This window comes from Pseudonaja textilis, chromosome 2, assembly GCF_049901715.1.
Source record: "Pseudonaja textilis isolate UNSWEBS1 chromosome 2, rPseTex1.2, whole genome shotgun sequence".
Lineage (NCBI taxonomy): Eukaryota > Metazoa > Chordata > Lepidosauria > Squamata > Elapidae > Pseudonaja > Pseudonaja textilis.
Window position 1 is genome coordinate 9,302,739 of NC_141991.1, and position 21,001 is coordinate 9,323,739.

The window sequence follows — 21,001 nt, forward strand, 5'->3', positions numbered from 1 at the left end:
TTTTCTTGATGGTCTCTCTGTTGTCCTTCTATATCTGTGTTACACACTGAGAAACTTTGTATTTTGAAGTTTGTTATTTTACTAAACATACAGAGAGCTGTGAGGTCTACAACTGTAATGTCTATGGAGATTCTCAGTCATCCAGGTCATAGTTGTCCCAAAGATGCTTTTTCAAGGGGCAACTGGACTTTCTGGTTTTTCTTTGAAGATGTTTCGCTTCTCATCCAAGAAACTTCTTCAGCTCTGGATGAGAAGTGAAACGTCTTCAAAGAAAAACCAGAAAGTCCAGTTGCCTCTTGAAAAAAGTACCTTTTTTCAATTACATTTATTGGAATATAATATGTCAGAAACAAAAGCTCTTGGCCCTTTATTCTCTGCCTTGAAAATTCATCATTATCTTCCCTGCTTTGAAGCATCGGTCTTTTTTTGTGTAATTTTTTTCCCTCTTAGATCGTTAAGAATTTAAAAATTTCTGAAGAATTAAAATTAACTTTTTTCATTTTTTAAAAATTGAAAAATTGAAATAAACAATTTATAATTGAAAAATAAATTGGAAAATTGGAAAAAAGAAGTTTAAAACATCTGTGGGCTGGTCTTTTTGCTTCCTATCAACACTTACAGTATTACCATTAATCTTGAAGAAATTAGCTGAATCCACACAAGACAGTGCCACCCAGACCCATCTTCCACAGCATGATTATCTACTGGTTTTTGCTTGGAATTAGGATCTAAAGGTCATGAAGATTGGCTACCCCCCCCTCAATTTTAATTTTTTTAAAACAATTTTATTAGTTTTTAACAACAAACAAAACAAACAAAACATAAAAACATCAGGCTTTCTTTCATAAATATACAATACCCCTCAATTTTAGTTTAAAGCCCTTCAGGTAAGTTGAGCCAGTCATTTTCCAAATATATTCTCCCAGTTCTTGTGAGATTCAATCCATCCCTTGCCAGAAGCCCTTCATGTAGGTAATACAGGACATGGTTTAGCAAACAGAAGTTCTTCCGGTGACACCCATTTTTAATCCAGTGGTTCATTTCTAAAATCTTTTGCTCTCTCATTGGATGTCGGCCTTTTGTTGAAAGTATAGATGCAAACTGTTCTGTATATGTATTTGCATTCTTGTAAACCTGTCTTCTGATTGGCTAAAATGCACAGCTCTCAGATTGGTCGAGTGTGCGACAATGATTGGCTGTTACGAAGCAACAGTGATTGGCCAAGCCGATTGCGGGTGATTCAAATGGCTGTCATTGGCCGCGGCACCCTGCACCAGTTCAATATAAGCTGCCGCGCTCCAAGTCAGCTGGCAGATCTATTCTGAATTAAAAAGAGCTTTAAACCAGTCATTGCCTCGCGTCTCTTCTTGGGACTGATCGACCGATATAACACAAACATCACTTGTACTCCTAATTCTTTAACTTTCTTTCGCAGCTGTTTATAATCTCTTGTTATTGTTTTCAGATTCATTGTTGTGTCATTCATCCCCATGTGCAGGAGAAGAAAGGGATAGTAATCCATGGGGTTGAGTATTTTATTTTATTTGTTTGTCAAACATGTACAAGATAACAAGTATAAGTATGAACATAAACAAGAACAAGGAAGTAAATACAGATAAATGGGGACAGTAAGACAGGGACGGTAGGCATGCTGGTGCACTTATGCATGCCCCTTTTAAGGACCTTTTAGAAATGGGGTGAGGTCCACAGTTGATAGTTTGAGGATGAAGCTGTGAGAGGCTGAGGCTGTAACAATGGATCTGGGTAGGACGTTCCAGGCATTGAACACTCTGTGGCTGAAGTTGTATTTTCTGCAATCGAGTTTGGAACGATTTACCTTGAGTTTGTATCGATTGTTTGCCAATGTACTATTGTGATTGAGGCTGAAGAAGTCATTGACAGGCAAGATGTTATGGCAGACAATTTTGTGAACTATGCCTAGATCGGACTGCAAATGGTGTTTTTTTTTTTTTACTAAACATTTTTAGTTTTCAGCTACATCTTAGATTTTTGCTCCAGGGAGACAATATATTCCCTACATTAACTGCCGGGTCTGCACACTACAGTTTCTGTTCCACTAAGAATTTAATCTCCCATTGCGAATACTCACCATTTTTTTTCCCCCAAAGGGGAGTCTGGAATGTTTTTCTTCCTGTCACAGGAATGCTGGGTTCTGCCTTTTTTTCCCCATGAAACTGTTAATGACTGCTCTTTTGTGGGTGACTGCATATTTCCTTCCAGGGGAGACTATGAAAATGATTGTTCAATTCCAGAAGGGCTTCATTGGAGTGGATTAGGGTAGATAGCAGGGTTTTGTTTTTCATCATTGTTTTCTTTTAAAAGCGACATGATCTTCCTCTTTAGGTTCATATATAGTCTTTTTTTTTTTTTAACAGAAACTCTTTGTTCCCTATTGTGTTTAATTTTGATGTAGTTTTCTTGCTTATGTTGAGGTTTCTCACTCTGTTGATTAAGTTTCAGAGTGGCTAGAGGTGCCTCTAGACTCTTTAATTTTTGTTCTAATAATTCATATAATTTACATTTGATACATACATAGTTTGTCTTCTGTGAGCATAAGCTCAAACATATGATATATTTTGTAAGCCACTATAATGTCAGTCTCTTTTTCCATGACTTTTTTTTAGTTCCCTAAAAAACTAAAAAAATCTAAAAATTGAATATTTTCCCTGTTGTCAAGTGTCAGTCTACAATAACAATTTCCAAAATTCTATGGCCCTCTGAATTGAAAATTTACCACTATTTTCCCTGTTTTGAAATGCTGATCTTTTTTTCGTGACCCCTCCCTTTAGTAGCAGTGTGGAATATGGGTGTATATGGGTGTGAGATCATTCAGAATTTAAAAATTTCTAAGGAATTAAACTATTTTTTTCATTGTTTTTGAATTGAAAAGAGATTCGAAAAATTTAAAAAAGAATTTAAAATTGAAAAATAAATTGAAAAAATGAAGAAAAGGATTTCAAAAGGATTTTCTTTAAAAAGAAAAATAATAATTTGGGCATGAGAGTAGACTATATAACATTATACTGTAAAAAATCCTGTAAGAGATACTTATAAGATACTCCTGTGTTGCTGAAGTTGTCCATTTTTAAGGCACCAGAGAAAGAGGAACAGAAAGCACACCAAAGCATATCCAGTGCATTTATTAAGGATTAGGCCAAGAAAAGATACAACTTTTCTCATTTGGCAGCTTATGGAAACATGCAAATCTCTTAACGTCATCTTTTAAATCAAAAGTTGGCCTTCATATTTCTCTATCTCTGTCCCTTTCTCCTTTGCTTGTTCAGTCTTATTAAGTCAATGAAAGCTCAAGAATGACTCCTCCATAAAATGTGATATGAGTTCAAAAAGTAAAATAGACAAAAAAAATTCTATGTATGTGTGTGTGTGTGTATATATATGTGTGTGTGTGTGTGTGTGTGTATTCTTTGGTTATTCAGGTTTTCTCCGCGTAAGATTGGCAGTATCTAGGCAATGTTTCGATGAAGTCTCATTCATCATTTTCAGGCTTGTGTCTTCGGCTCTGTGCTTCTCAGAGTGATGTGAGCTTGAGCTGCTTCTTCCTTTTAACTGCTAGTGGGGATGTGACTTGATTGGGTGTGTGTGTGTTCTCATTGGTAGGGGGTTTGGCTGTGTTCTGATTGGTTGGTGGGGTTGGCCGTGTTCTGATTGGCTGGAGGCATGTTCTGTTCAGGTGGGGGCTTCGTTGTGCTCAAGTTAGTCTTAGTTGCTGGGGGATTTGAGCTGGTGAGCTGTGATCCTGCTGTTTGGCTTCGAGTTTGTGGTCGTGCTGCATCTTCATGGTGGGTGTCAGTTTGCTTCATGTATGGCTCGGAGGGGTTTGAAGTGGGTAGTGATGCAGCTGCAATGCGGTTTCTGGTCTGTGGTCGTGTTTCATCTTTTGTGTGGGTGTGAGTCTTCTTTCTGCATGGAAGTGTGGTGGTGGCATCTTGTGTGGCCCTCATGGGTGTGGGTCTGGTGTCATTCTTCATGTTAGGTACTCATCTGTTCATGAGGGCAGGTTTCCAAATGGCTGGTAGGCGGGAGGTGTCATCTCGTTTATTCATGCTGTGTGGGTGTTTTTCTATCTCTATGGCGTCTCTGATTATTCTGCTGTTGAAGTGTTCGGTTTTGGCGATAGTTCTGGTATTTTTAAACTAACAGAAGAATAAGTGCACGCATTGAAGAACATAAGAACTCAATCAAAAAAGAAGAACCGACCTCTTCCCTGGTCCAACACCTCAAAGCCACAGGACATGAGATTGACTTTAAAAATACCAGAACTATCGCCAAAACCGAACACTTCAAAATTGACATATGTGTAAGCCATTTTAGTTAGGCTCAGAATATATTCTTTTTCTTACTTTCTCTTTGGCAGTCATGGGGGAAGAGTTTTGGGCTTGCCACATTCCTAAGTGGGGAGGACTGGAGATAGAGAGAGTTGTTTTGGCTAGGTGATTCTTCTTCCTGTGGGAATATGAGCTGTCTGTGCTTAGGTCCCTTGAGGTGAAGATTTATGACACCAAGCAAGGTTGAATTACTTCTTTTGGCAAATGTGACTGTTGGGGGGTTGTTTCTAACTTCAGATATTGTGGGGTAATTCCAGGTTGTGTCAGATCTGGAATTACCATGGACTTTGCCAATTTGATGCTTTCCTAAATAAAAGAAATTGTCTTGGAAGATGGACTTTGTTCTTTTCTTTTTAAATGGATTTCATCATTTGGATACCTGACATTATTTCTTGATTGGGGTATTGTTTACTTGATTGTTGGTCTCATGTTAACCTTGGAGTTAATCTATATTGATCTGGGTGCTGCTTATTGGTGGAGAGGTGCTGGGGTCTTTTTGTGCCTCTTGGGTTGGTTGATAGTCTCTTTTGCATACTTTATAGAGGTCTAAACCCAAACGAACTGCAATGGATAATTAAATAGTATGAGCCTAAAAAACAATTTCATAGTTATTTCCCTCCTTTTATAATGAGATGTTCCTTAGTATTTAGATTTGGCCTGAGGATGATAATATAGCACTTGGGGAAGAAGATACAAACAAGTAGCCCAGCACCAGAGGCCAAAATGGAGAAGACCTGCACAGCCACCATGGACTTTCCTTTGGTACTCAGGTAGGTGGGCAGGAAGGAAATCCAGACACTGCAGAAGACAAGCATGCTGAAGGTGATTAGCTTGGCTTCGTTGAATGCCCCAGGCAGATTCCTGGCCAGGAAAGCCATAATGAAGCAAATGACAGCTAGGAGGCACATATAGCCAAGGACAGCATAAAACATGCCAACAGAGCCTTCATTGCATTGAAGGATGATCTCTCCAGGCTGGGAGTGCAGGTCAGAGTCAGGGAATGGAGGAGAAATACCCAACCACAGGGCACAGATGAAAGTTTGGCCAGCAGAACCAGAAAGGATGATGGAGTTGGCCAAACTCTTCCCCAACCATCTTCTCACCCTGTTCCCTGGTTTTGTGGCCAGGAATGCCAGCACCACTGTAATTGTTTTGGCGAATACAGAAGACACAGCTACTGAGAAGACAATGCTGAACACTGTTTGTCGGAGAAGACAGGTGGCTTTCCTTGGGCGTCCAATGAAGAAAATGGAGGTTAAGAAGCAAAGTAGGAGGGAGACCAGGAGGATGAAGGAGAGGTCCCGGTTGTTGGCTTTGACAATGGGAGTTTCTAGGTATTTAATGAATATGATTAAAATAAGGACTGTGATTAGAAACAAGAGTAGGGCCACAGAAACAAGGGTGATACCCAGTTTTCCTTCATAGGACAGAAAGTTCCTTCTTTTGGGGATACAACGGACTCGGGTTTTGGTTGGATATTGGTCATCTGAACACTTGGTGCATTTTTCAGTATCTGAAAAAACAGAAGGAAATATTTCTTTTATGCTCTTTTCTTTCCCATATTCAGAAAGACCTTCTTTGGATGGGAGCTGATATGGAAGCCCATAATATATGATAAATACGCATAAATATAACACCTCATCCCAATTCCTGGGACAAAATCTAGGTTTCCAGAAGTTTAGAAGGACGGGGCCTGTTTGAATTCAAGGGAGATGGTGTTCAACATCGCAGGAGCTGCAACCAAAATGGAATGCTTCCAAGGACCCACAAAGTGGTAATATTTAAGGAAACAACTAGATACAAGGACAGTTTTCCCCTCAAATGCCATCACTCTGCTAAACAACTAATTCCCACAACACTGTCAAATTATTTACGGAGACTGTATTACTATTATTCCTCTCATCCTTCCTCTCTTCCCACTTTAACCATGCTGCCTCTATAAATAAATAAATTTATATTGTCTTATTTGTTTCCTAGTATGATTTGATTGCTTATTAGTAACTACGACTATCACTAAGTGTTGTATCTTATGATTTTTGATTAATCTACTTTCTTTTATTTTTCTTTATGTACATTGAAAACATATGCACCAAAGACAAATTCCTTGTGTGTCCAATCACATTTGGCCAATAAAGAATTCTATTCTATTCTATTCTATTCTATTCTATTCTATTCTATTCTATTCTATTCTATTCTATTCTATTCTTATGTAGCTCTATGATCTTAATAAAGAATAATTGATTAATTGAACAATTGTTGGATCTATCTTTTGGCCTGTAAGGTAAAGTTGATTGGATGAGCAAAAGTCATTGATTTAAAATTGTTCCTCAAATTAGAAAAAAAAATCAAATGGTCCTAATAAGGTAGAACATGGCAGGACACTTCCAAACTGACAAATAGAAGTGAGGTTTCCTCTGAGAGAAGTAACCTTGTCCACTCTACTATGTACTCCTATGTCTTCCAATCTCATCCTTCAAGATCTTTTTCTTATTCCTCCCATTATGAAAAATATCAGATATCTTGAAAATTAAGAATAACAAGGCAGTCAAGCTTAGATGGGTCTATTTTAAGATGCACATTGATCAAAATGCTCTGGGTGAATTCAGTACCATTTTCTGTGATGTCACCCACCATTGTGAGTAGAGATGGTCCCCTCCGGACAAGGAATGCAGTCATAGCAGCAAACTGGCTCACCTTCCCGGGTCCGTTTGAAAAATCCAGGAAGACAATTATCCACACATTTGGACTGAGGCAGAGACTAGTAATTCAAAGAAAATATACTAAGGCTCACCATATATGAAAAACGCATACAAACACGAACATTACCCAAGTAGTCTATAGGCTTTACTTAAGCAAATATAAAATATCTGACTAGTTCCAAGAAGCTGTAAGAAATATTATTATTTCTTCATTTAGTCATCCTTTTGCACCTGACATATCTGATTGCAATAAAGGAATTTTCTATTTCATGAAGTCTGGAGTTATGGAATTGAAAAAATTAAATTAAATGACATTAAATGACAACCAGAGGGCAATTCATTTCATATGAACCTGGGCCTCCTTCCTAGGAGTATAAGGGTTTTTTTTTTTTTTGGTGAAAGGATGAAAGAGAAACATGGATAATGTGTAAAAGTCTGGGCTACTTAAAAACATCACTGACTATGGATCTTCTCTTTCAGGGGACATATTCCTCAACCAGGATGCGCTGGTCAGAAGAACTGCCTTCTAATTTGCTGTTTGAGGTTGAGTGACAAGTGAACCTGAGGATATTGGCACCACGAACCCCAGTACTTGATGGTCTCTGTCACCAGTTTTATGGTAATACAAGATTGCAGAGGGGATGTCAATGTTCCAGCAAAACCAAACTCCCATCAAAAATTCCAGGACAGTTATTTCCCCCCCTCAAAGTTCCATTTTATTAGAATTGTCATACTGGCACATCTAAGAAAACCTGAATCTGAAAGTTCCTGGTCTTCCTGGAGTAATTCAAAAAACCAAATCCACCCCCTGCAGCCATCAATGGCCCAAGCACCATCCGTCCCAACTTGAGACATCCCTCAAACCACTCCTCATGCCGGTGGAGAAAACAAATGACCTTGACGGAAAAGAAGAATGCTATTATGTCTAACTACATATGCTCCATGAATTCCCCCCTCCCAATTCCCCAGGCACAGGAATGTGGCAGCATGGAAGCTTCAGCTGTTAATATGGCTTCCAAAGCTGACAGGGGAACCAAAAGGGCCGTGATCTGTGTCCTCAAGGATAATCACCCAGAATCCCATGTTGGACATTGCTGAATCAGCTAAAAACAGTTTGTTCCATATTATAGCCTCTGAAGAATCCCTTGGTTAGTAGTACTGAAGCCTCTCAAGCCGTCTAAGAAAACTATCAGGTTAATACTCCTCAAATGTCAGCTGGATCTCCAGCATGGGATTTTCCTTTTGATGCATTCTTGCTATTGGCTGCCATAGTAACAGAGGTGGGGGTGCATGGCATTTGGGTTTGGTGCTGATAGGGTGAAGGCCCATGCGTACTAAAAGGGAGGTTTGCTGTCAAGAATTACTATGCTGCTGAGTGGAAATGTGTACTCTTTGTCAAGGCCAATTATCCTAGAACTCCAGATGGGTGAAATACCCGAAGATGAGCTTCACATGACATTATGCAGGACGTGGATTGGACATTCAGTCTGGGACTCTGGGATGAGGGATTTCAGGAAACTTTCAACCTGTAACTTTTGTGCCTTTTGAATCAGATCTTGTTTGCTTTCACTGCTGTCATTTCAATCTCTTTACTTCAATGGAGTTGGAGGTTTTCTTTCTTGGGTTTTGAATGGAGACAGGCCCGACACCTTATTCAATTCTCAGTGGAGGCCATCCAACTTGGTGACTAGGCTTACTCCACTTGATCTGGGTCCTAAGCCAATAAGAGAAAAGACACTAAGAGTTCTCCCACCTTGTTGAACAGTTCTAGCCGTGGTAGAACATCTTGGTTGACAATAAGTCTTTGTCTTTCCAAGCTCCCAATTTGTTCTTCAATGGGATCGTCCTCAGGGATAATCACGGAGCTCATGATATTCAGATCTGCTACTACATCTCCTTTTTGGTCCAAGTACAATTCCAGATGGGAAAGATTGCATAATTCATTCTTCTCTAGAAAGGGGTGGAACTAGAATGAAAACGTCAAGGAATTTTAAGAGCAGAAACTTTGGTTCCTTATCTCAGATGGCTTTTTCACATGTGAATCTGTCTTCTACTTACAAACTTTCTTAGTTGGGAAAACTAGTCTTACCCCTCTTTTCAAAGCAACATTTGTCAATCGTATGCTGACAAAATATACATTGAGAAAATATCATTGATGAAATTTGTCAGTTATAGGGAACATACGGGGACAAATAAATTCAAGAAACAAATGAAAAGATTATTTAAAAATTCCTGGAAAACAATGGGTGAATTGTCGGACACTATATAGGTTTGTCAGAAATAAACTTGCCTAGTTAATCAACAATCAGATGAGCCAATTCTACATTATTGTAAGGCTACGTCAACAGACTCTGAAAGTGTAAACCTCCCACCAACTCTTTTTACAACCTGAAAAGTTGAAGGGGATCCTTTCTGAGTTTCTTTCTCTGTCTTGTTATATACATATAGGCTTCACCCATCTTATTTGATCATTGGTTATACAGCATCTCTTCTCCCTGTCTTAACAGTCATTCTCTTATAGCATTGTATTTTCTTAAGAGATTGTGGAAATGCTGGAAATATGGTTTCATTTCAACAAGGTATTAACTACAGTGCTTCCTGATTTGATTAGGAATCTAATTTAACTGAGGCCTGGATGGTGTGATAATTAAATGAATAAAATTGTCTTAAAATTGGACTAAAGTATTTTTGAATGTTGCTCATGAAACTAACAAGTTATGAATGCAATTAGCCTTGGTATAAATACTGCATTGTATGATTATGAATCAACAACACTACCTTCTTCTATATTTGCATTAATATAGATAGGTACAGTTTAGAAATCATGATTTTGTGATGCAAGATGTATATCAATTTGTAGACAAAGTTATTTTCATGTCTTTCAAAAATATCAAGCTTCCACAAAAATACTTAAGATTTCCTGATAGAGAGAGCTACATAAGTAAAATCCAACAGAAAAATATTTGACTTTTAGCTTACTAGGACTTGACAAAATATGATGTGTGTGTGTGTGTGTGTGTGTGTGTGTGTGTGTGTGTGTTGGACTTCCTCACTAGTCCAACACATGAAAGCCACAGGTCATAGCATCAACTTCAGTGGCACCAAAACCCTAGCCACTATGGAAAACCCCAGCCACAGAATTATCAGAGAAGCCATAGAGATTGAACAAAAACCTGAAAGCTTGAATAGAAGAGATGATTCCACCAGACTGCCAATCATTTGGAAGCCTGCACTCACAAACAAAAAAATATCCACACCACTAGCCAGGCAAACACCTGGGCACGAACAGATCCCCCCGATACCTCCAGCTCAAACACACCCCAACCAGGCACCCAGATGAAACCTAGCTTCCTAACAAATGATAGCTGTCCATTTACTCAGAGCCAAGCTGCACTAAAAGCCTTCAATACAGGAACACAATGTTGCCAGCCAATCAAGACACAAAAAGAGCCACAAAACAGAGAGAAGATATTAGAAACACCAATCAAGCAGAACACAGCAAACTCCATAAATATAAACAGCCAGACCAAAACCTATGAGAAGCTGGAAGTTAAAAGAGCAGGAACACTATGTGACCTCAAATTCCTATGCAGCTGCAGAGACAACAATGCAACACCAACCTGCTTCAAATTAACATTTCATCACAGCACAGCAGCTACTAAATGTATCCTGAAAAGAACTGAAATGGCTCTACTCAGGAACGAGCTCTACAGAAAGAGATTCCAATTGGATCAGTTAAACAAAGATTTGCTAGCACTACACCTGGAATTGAGCAGCAAAATCCACCCTCTACTTTGGGACAAGATAAAACCACTTACAACTTGGAGAGCTGAAACTGAAACCACTTACAAAAATGACAAACTCTTGAAGAAACTAAAGAAATTAGAACATGACAAGAAAGCCCCCAACACCTCACAACAACACCTGAAACAATTAGTATATAACGTTTCCAACAGAGAACTCACCAAAACAGAAACAGATGTCCTAACCAAAGGATTCAATTATGCTATAGCACCCCAAAAAATCCCCACAGAATCCATCATATGTGCAGTAGAATCCAGCCTAACTAAATTAAATACAGATGAAGCTGATAGAATAAGACACCAAGTTACTAACATCCTATGCACAAGCAAACCACCCAAAAACAACTTGCAGAAAGAAGAACTAAAGGCGCTGCAAACCCTGAAAAAAGATAGCAGCATAATCATACTTCCAGCAGACAAAGGGAATGCCACAGTAGTAATGGATAGAAAAGACTATGAAACAAAATTGACAGACATACTCCAAGATGCCACATACAAACCCATAAACACGGACCCAAGCACGTATCTGGAAAAATTAACCAAGAAGAAAATTATAACCAGCCACATGAGCAAAGAGATCCAACAGATGATCATCCCAAGAAAAAAATCTTCCAGATGCCCCAAACTATATGGCCTCCCAAAAATACACAAAGAAGGCATACTTCTCAGACCCATAGTCAGCTCCAGAGGAGCACCACTACAAAACCTAGCTAAACACTTAGCAAAACAGCTACAGCCCCATGCTGAAACAGCAGCTTCACATGTACAAAACTCATACCACTTCTTGGAAATTATCAAAGATCTACACGTGGAGCAAGAAGATCTGCTTGTAAGTTTCATCGTGGTTTCACTATTCACTCAAGTCCCAATAAAAGAAACTCTTGAAATCATCAAAAATAAATACCAACCAGCTAAATACCTCATGGAACTAACAGAACACTGCTTAACCAACACATATTTCATATACAAAGGACAAAGATACAAGCAAATTGAAGGAGCCCCTGTGGGATCACCACTGTTACCCATCACTGCAAACCTGTTCATGGAAGAATTTGAATCCAGAGCCCAAGCTAATGCCACCCACAAACCCAAACTATGGTTAAGATACATCGATGACACATTCGTGATTTGGTCCCATGGAAAAGAAAACCTAAACAATTTCCTAACACACCTAAACAGCACACACCCCAAAATCAAGTTCACCATGGAAACGGAAACAAACAAACAACTACCATTCCTAGATATACTAATCTACAAAAAAACAGATGGCACACTAGGACACACCATTTACCAGAAGAAAACACACACTAACCACTACCTCAACGCCCAATCCCACCACCACCCAGCACAGATAAACTCTGTGGCTAAAACACTAATTGCTAGAACCAAACGCCTGGCAGACAAGACACACATAAAGACTGAACTATGCACTCTGACTAAAGTACTGACAGCTAACAGCTTCCACAAAAGCAAAATCACCGGCTTGATCCACAAAAACACACTGCGACATAATGGAGATCTAGAAGATGAACAGACCTATGGAACAGCTGTCCTGCCCTACATAAGGTACTACAGACAAAATCAGTAAGATACTACACAGGCATCACATCAAGACTGCCTTCAAAACAGACAGAAAAATAGCAGCCATCCTTAGAAACCCCAAAGATAAAATTGACCTGGAAAACCAAGGCATATATGAAGTCCCCTGTGCATCATGCCCTGCCACATACATTGGACAGACCAATAGAAGAATAAGTACCCGCCTGGATGAACACAAAAATGCAGTAAAAAAGCTGGAACACACTTCCTCACTAGTCCAACACATGAAAGCCACAGGTCATAGCATCAACTTCAATGGCACCAAAACCCTAGCCACTATAGAAAACCCCAGCCACAGAATTATCAGAGAAGCCATATAGATTGAAAAAAGACCTGAAAGCATGAATAGAAAAGATTATTCCACCAGACTGTCAATCATTTGGAAGCCTGAACTCACAAACAAAAAAATCTCCACACCACTAGCCAGGCAAACACCTGGGCACAAACAGATCCCCCCTGATACCTCCAGCTCAAACACACCCCAACCAGGCACCCAGATGAAACCTAGCTTCCTAACAAATGATAGCCATCCATTTACTCAGAGCCAAGCTGCACTAAAAGCCTTCAATACAGGAACCCAATGTTGCCAGCCAATCAAGACACAAAAAGAGCCACAAAACAGACAGAAGATATTAGAAACACCAATCAAGCAGAACACAGCAAACTCCAAGACCAATAAACACAGACCAAGACTCCCAACCAATCAGGATGAAGAAAAAAACCGTTCTGGCACAGGAGTAGGCTAGCCCCAAATTTAAAATTGAAACCACTGTAAAAGTCTGATTCACAGACGAACACAATACAGAAGCCTGATGATGGCAGATGAGATTCTGCCAAAACGTTGCTACAACTTTAAAAGCACAAGTACAATGATATGGGAAAATACCCAAACAAAGCTGAATACCACACACACACACACACACACACACATTTATTTATTTATTTATCTAGGTGACATTTCGATGAAGTCTCATTCATCATCTTTAGGCTTGTGTCTTCGGCTTTGTGCTTCTCGGAGTAATGTGAACTTGCAGCTGCTTCTTCCTTTTAACTGCTAGTGGGGGTGTGACTTGATTGGGTGGGGGCTTGGCTGTGTTCTGATTGGCTGGGGGTGTGTTCTCATTGGCTGGGGTTTGGCTGTGTTCTGATTGGCTTGGGGTGTGTTCTGTTCAGGTGGGGGCTTGGTTGTGCTCAGGTTAGTCTTAGTTGCTGGGGATTTGAGCTGGTGAACTGTGATCCTGCTGTTTCGCCGTGTTCTGCATCTTCATGGTGGGCATCAGGCTCATGTATGGGCAGAGGGGTTTGAAGCGGGTTGATGCAGCTGTGGTTCTGGTCTGTGGTCGTGTCTCAAGAACTCAAGACAAGCCTGAAGGATGAATGAGACTTCATCGAAACATTGCCTAGATACTTCCAATTTTACGCGAGAAACCCTAATAACCAAAGCTGTGGGGATTTACATATTATATATATATATATATATAATTATATATATAATATATATATATATATATATATATATATATATATATATATATATATATATATATATATAATTATATATATATAATATATATGAACTGTGCCTTTTCTTTGGAACACTATCCCGAGTGATTAGATTGGCAAACCTATTAATCGTTGTTAGCACAAGAAGGTTGAGATGGTTCCCTCATTAACCTTTGGATTTCTTCCTAGAAGGAATTAAGTTAGATGGATCCTTGTTGAGAACTCATACCTGCCATGGCCATAACCTTGGAACTACCAAACTCTCTTTTCCCTCCTTCCTTCTTCTCCTGGATCTGGGGGAATATGCAGCATTCAAGGCATGGGCCAGAGTCTTAACAATACTGTAAAAATTGTGGTCATTTTGAACCAAGATACAGTCTATTAACTCTTCGGTCTCCACTGATGTTTTCTGTATGTATCTTCTCCGGCCTTTGACAGAAAGGCCATCCTTGGAAGAAGAACAATGGAAACAATGATCTTGAAATTGTGGTACCCCAAAGAAAAAGGGTTCCAAGGTATTTTCAGTTAGCCTTTTTTTTCTTTGATAAACAAAAGTCCAGATACTATGGATGTGTTTGTAAAGTTTGTTCATCTCTAGTTTCCATTCCCAAAAGGTTGAGATCACCCAGACTTTTCCTTCAATTGGTCCTGGCAAGCCCTCAAGTGATAAATGGATAGGATGAATTGCATCTAAGATGGTACCAATTCTGATAAAGTAAACAAAGGCATTAACTTGTCTCCACTTGGAAACTGGACCCCTTAGGGGTTGTATAGATGTAGTGGGTGTGAAGAGTTGTGATATAACAACACAAATTCCATTTCTGACAAGTATAGGAGTCAAAGCCCTCATGGAACTCTCTCCTTCCTCTGTGTCTGAAGCAAAAAGACCGATCAAGGTCCATCTGAAATGGAGGAGCACTTGGATGATTGCTGGGTAGTGGACCCCTTCTTTGGGGGCCATCCGGTAGAAATAGGGGAATTGACTTCTATCACTCAGAGTCTCTGAAGAAGTTGCATAAGTGATCTGAGAAAGCAATGAATGCTGCGTTATATTTGGAAGAGATCAAGTACAAAATTTTAATTTTTAATAAATCCAACATGGTTCTTATCAACATATTAAACATTATTGTTTATTAGCCAGGCCATATCAAGATACAAAATATAAAATATAGGATATTCATAAGAATAAATAAAATAGAAAAAATAGGTAAAATGGAATTGAAGAAACAAATTAATTAAAAAAAGAATAAGAATAAAAAATTCATATCATATTTCAGTAGTATGCCTACAATTTACCCAATCACACATATGCAGATTTCAACCGAACATTTATGTTGTGAATAATTCAGAATTATTCTGGACTATGTTCTGAACATAATTCTGAATTATATTTAAAATTCTATTCTTAATTCTGAACTTACAGAAAATATATTTGTTTTAATATAAGGATTACACAATAAGTTGCTTGTCTAATGTGTAGTCGAAGGTACTGATTTCGCTCAAATAAAGTAGACAGTCAACAATAGATGTGTTATCTTCTATATCAGAGCTTCAGAAATACAATCATTTATTTTTGCCACATACCTATTAAACAATGGGCTAGTAATTGCTAGGATTGTTCCTTATGAGGCACTAAATTTACTCTTTGGTGTTTAACCATCGTATCCAGATGCTCAAAACCTGCCAAGAAAATACCCTTTAAAGATGTTTAGGTTTTCTTTGTTTAAATACTTAATTTGGAAGGGCAATTGTTAGCTGTTTATCCAATTCAATTTCAATATTTCAGATGCATTCATTAGTGCAGTTAAGTCAATCTCTGATTTGATTGCTTATTGTACCCTATGACTATTATTAAATGCTGTACCTTAGGATTCTTGACTCTTGATGAATGTATCTTTTCTTTTATGTACAGAGAGCGTTTGCACCAAGACAAATTCCTTGTGTGTCCAATCACACTCGGCCAATAAAAGAATTCTAATTCTAATTCTAGACTGAATAAAAATGGTTCAAATATGCACCCTTCACTTTTCCCTCAATAAATATTGATCCTTCTTCCCACTGAGCCCAATATACACTTTGAAACACATGCTTGTAGAAAAGGCTTTGATCAGGCTTTATTTTCAGGGCAATCAATTTCCTCTATAATACTGTATTTCTCTCCTTACTGTGTCAAATGTTGCACTAAGATCTATACAAAGAGCAAACCATTGTTTTCCCTGACCTATTTTATAATTAGATGATTCAAATAAAAGTCAGTATTGAATCATCTCTGTCAAAAGCTGTCTTTTCTTTTGTAAGGGGTGTGGTTGTCATCCAATCACTCTCAACTGTACTTAAGAGGAGCTTAGCATTTATTTTTGGCATAATATTTATTAAACCGAAGGACCAGTAACTGCTAGGATGCTTTTGATATCCTTCTTATTATTATAAAGGAAATAATGCTGCCACTTTCCATCCAACTGGATATGGTAAGTATTATTTACATGTGTAAGTAAGCCTGCTAAAAGAGCCCACCAGTCAGGATATTTTTGAATAGTTCAGCCAGTAAAAAGTAATCACCAGGGGCTTTATTGCCCTCCAAGCCTTTTATGATGAATTTGATCAATTCATGGCTGCAAATTGGGATCCACAATGGAGAGATGGCAAGGATCGAAACAAACATATCATCTCACGAAAACAACCTCAGTGCTTTGAGCATTATCTATGTAAAGTAGTTGACTAATATGCTTGTAATTTTGTATTTATTTAAAACTATTTTTAGCAATAGCAATAGCACTTATATACTGCTTCACAGTGCTTTACAGCCCTCTCTAAGCAGTTTACAGAGTCTGCATCTTTCCCCCAACAATCTGGGTCCTAATTTTACCAACCTCGGAAGGTTGGAAGGCTGAGTCAACCTTGAGCCTGGTGCTATTCGAATTGCCAAACTGCAGGCAGCTGGAGTCAGCAGAAGTAGCCTGCAATACTGCATTCTTTAATTTAATAATTTAATTCTTAATGTTTAATTAAGGGTTAGGGCCACAGTAGGTAGGATAATCCATTGGGACTCTTTTCACAAATCTGACATTTATTCACCATTGAAAAGATCATTATATTGGCTAAGATCATGTAGAAAATGTGAGCTCCCCATTAGCGCTGCACCTTCCTATTGTACAAAAGACCCCTTGATTGGAGAGTCTCTCCTCATCTCACAAGTGTTTAACAGTAATGTTCAAAGCACTGAGGTTGTTTTCATGAGATGATATGTTTGTTTCGATCCTTGCCTTCTCTCCATTGTGGATCCCAATTTGCAGCCATGAAACCTACAATGGCCATGGTGAAAAGCAGCTCTTGAGTTCCATTGAGAAGATACGTTTGGTTCTATTTTTTCACCCATCACCACTCCATTCACTTTTCCAGGCAGAGAAACAAAAACACAAACCTGTGGGACTTTGTAGGTTCCTACTAATGTTGATATCTGAATGGAGATGTCACTGTCAGCTGCATCGAGAAGAGCCAAAAGGTAGTCCTGCCTTCCACAGCTGTAGTTGGGAACATTGGCTTCTCCAGTAGAGAGTATGTCCAGCAAGGCATCTGAGGTGCCAAGTGTGTTATCATAGTTGTCATGGATGTTGTAGCCCAGAGTGAGATTGTGCAGGAGTTGGTTATTCTTGTTGATCACTTCAATAGCAAAAATGAAGCGTTGGGTACATCCAGGGCCAAAAGATATCATACTGTAAAAAAAGTTCATCATCATCATCATCATCATCATCATCATCATCATCATCTTTTTTCCTCATATTTTTTTTTGTCTCCAGAAATCTGTTCAGTCTTAAATCTTCTGTGTGATCCAAAATTAGAGGCAAAAGATAAGTTACCCATCACCATTTAATTTTTATGAGTGTGAGAAGATGGGATGGAAATAGTCTTCTACCAGCATTAAGAATCACAAAGCGATTGCTATTCATGCCAATTTTCATTTGTCAAATAACCAGGATTCAATGAATAATTAAAGTAGAACCACCATAAAAGCAAGAACATGGTTTAATAAATGAGCCAGCAAACAATTCTAGAAGCAAGTCATCCTCATTCCTATAAGGAGCAAGCATTTAATTTGGGTTGGCAAAGGCAAGTACAACACTTTCAGATAGTCTATCAGATGTCTCGTTCTTCCAATAACTACATGAAAGAAGAATCAGCATTCAAGGGATGAACTCATGACTGTGAGAAGAGGAGAAGATCCCCTGGAATTCTGTGTCTTCCTTTCTTGAGTTTGTTTAGAGTTTCTTCTTCCCCATTTTTATATTTGATTCTCTCCCACAAGATAAAAGAAAAGAGGAGAGTTCTACAAATCAAAATGATCCAAAAACTTGGATGTGTCCTGCAACCTAGTGATACGTGAAATAAGAAGAAAGGAAGAAGGATAGAAATGCAAATGGAGAGAACACAATTCTAGAATAGAATAGAATAGAATTGAACAGAACAGAACAGAACAGAATAGAATAGAATAGAATTCTTTATTGGCCAAGTGTGATTAGACACACAAGGCATTTGTCTTTAGTGCAAATGTTCTCACTGTACATAAAAGAAAAGATACATTCATCAAGAGTCAAGAATTATAAGGTACAACACTTAATAATAGTCATAGGGTACAATAAGCAATCAAAGCAATTCTACTGTACTGAATGACTTACTGTGGAAAAGAAGTGTAAGGAACTCCACTGAATAGCAATGGTTGAAGTGAAAATTTTCTTGCAGTGAGAAACACGCTAATGAGATGGTCTCCTGGCCTGTAAAAGTTCCATGGATTTCCTATGTCCTCCTGTTGCTTCAAAGTTGGGGGGCATTTGGTTCTGAGCCTTGCTGAGTTTCCCTGGGTCAGCACAAGCAAGAGTATCAGAAGCAGGAGGTCCATTTTTCGTTTGACTGAATCACTCACTTCTCTGTTTCTTAACAAGAAGAGTTTGAGGAAAACCTAAGCACTCTCACAAGATGGAAATGCCAGTGACTTTCCTGGTTCAGACAGAGACAAACTGAGCTTCACCTGGATAGGAGAGAATGGTACATTCGACAACACAAGCTCAACCTGCCCTAAATCTGTGACAAAAAATCCAGCATAGCCAGTATAATTTATCCTTTTCTGATGCAAGATCCCTTCCATGTTGCTTTCAATCTGATTTTTGCATCAAAGGCAACCACTGGAGAAATAGCAGAAGAGTTATCAAAGGCTGAGCTGGTGATAATTACAGTGAGAAGCAACTTCTCTGGGGATCCTGAACTTCTTCTGGGGCTCCATGTGCAGACAGGTAGTTGTAGAAATGCATGTTAGTGAAAATCAAAGCTAGGAGCACTGTTCTGTAATAGTTCTGGTCCTTCCTTTCAGCATATGTCCAGAAAGTGTTGCTGGAAGAAGATGATTGAATATCTAGAAAACTTACTTGTATTGTCCTTCAATATAGTATCTTGTCTACAGAGACTGCTGGGAAAGTCACCCAGAGTTTTGGAGTTTGGTGACATTCTAGGTTGATAATATTTAACCCCATTGCTGTGTTCTAGTGTCAAGGAAACAATCAGTACCTTTGAACCCTGACTAATTTTAAGAGTAATGCCTGTTTGTGATTTCTCTTCTATTAGATCCCCATATACTAATTCAGAATTGGACCTGATTGTGCATGAAGTGGAATTTTGAGATCTTTTATATTTGAGTAGTTGCAAAATAAGGAGTGGGTTGTGATGTCTGCAGATGAAATGGTGACAGTGCACACAATATGATGAAGGTGTGTGTCTTAATTTCTTGCAATGCCCACCCAGAAACTAGGTGGTCTTGTTGTGTGAGCGTGTCCCATGTGATTGGGCTCCTTTGGTTTTCCCATCTCTGAAAATGTCAACAAATCCCTTTCCCAAAAGACCACGAAGGAAATTTCTGGCTGATGCCCTCTCCCACATGCCCCAGTACAAATGTGAACAGGAGGAGGTTGTAGATGCCATTGTCCCTTCTACCTAAATAGCTGCCCAAGTGACCACCAGACAACAACGCTGCGACTCGGTGAGACTAACCCGCAACTGATTGAACCACAAAACTCAAGGGAGAATTGCTAGTAGACCCCTGGTTCTGGGACAATCAACACATCTTGACAAAAAGGGATGGACTAGCATGGAAGGGGATGAAACTCTATGTCCCAGAATCCCTACACACCCTAGTCCTCCAGAGGAGCTATGACACCAAACTGTCAGGCCACTTTGGGTTCTTAAAAACTTTACACTTAGCACTGAGGCAATTCAGGTGGCCTGGCATAAAGAAAGACATGGACAGTTATGTGAAGAGTTGCACCATCTGCACCGCAATGAAAAAATGAGCAAGAAACCCCACCCGACTACTGCACATGGTAGCAGAGCCGACGAGGCACAGGAAGAAATTGCAATGGATTTCATAGTGAAGTTGCTGAAAAGTGGAGGGAACATGGTGATCTGGGCTGTAATAGATTTATTCTCCAAACAGGTGCACTTCATACCTTGCAGCGAACTACCTTTAGCCCAACAATTGACCACGGTGTTCCTGAAGCACATCTACCATTTGTGTGGAGTACCACAAAGAACTATCCCAGACAGAGGGGTCCGGTTCATGGCTAAATTCTGGAGGGAGTTCCTGAAGTCTATTGGGTCATTCCAGGGCCTTAGTTAGGCCTTTCATTTGAGCACCAATGGGGGAGCATTGAGACTGAATGCCATTGTAGAGCAGTACCTGAGGTGCTACGTGAATTATCAGCAGTCCAATTGGATGGACCTCCTGCCTTTCAGGTTGCATACAATAATGCTGTTCACAATAGCATGGGACTAACTCCCTCCAAAATAGTGAGTGGTATGCACTTTGTCCCAATGCTTGAGTATCCAAGGGATCCCCCACTCCTCAGTCACCCTGACTGAGTGGATGTCAATGCTGAAAACAACTTAGAAGAATGTTAAAAAAGTGCTGGCAAAAGCACCACAGACCTATAAGAGACAGGCAGACAAACACCGAGCCCTGCAATGGACATTCCAGTTGGGGGAGAAG

General features: G+C 39.2%; 2 protein-coding genes across 2 annotated transcripts in view; one reads left to right on the forward strand and one right to left on the reverse strand.

Moving 5' to 3' along the window:
• Positions 1-21,001, forward strand: part of LOC113450704 (uncharacterized) — a 503,870-nt gene that overhangs the window by 457,709 nt on the left and 25,160 nt on the right. The gene's annotated exons all lie outside the window — the stretch shown is intronic.
• LOC113450709 (vomeronasal type-2 receptor 26-like) overlaps positions 4,611-21,001 on the reverse strand; it is a 92,958-nt gene continuing 76,567 nt past the window's right edge. The window contains exon 4 of the mRNA XM_087928389.1: positions 4,611-5,880. Coding sequence (XP_087784515.1) covers positions 4,976-5,880 — 905 coding nt within the window. The 3' untranslated portion in view covers positions 4,611-4,975. The remainder of the gene's footprint in view (positions 5,881-21,001) is intronic.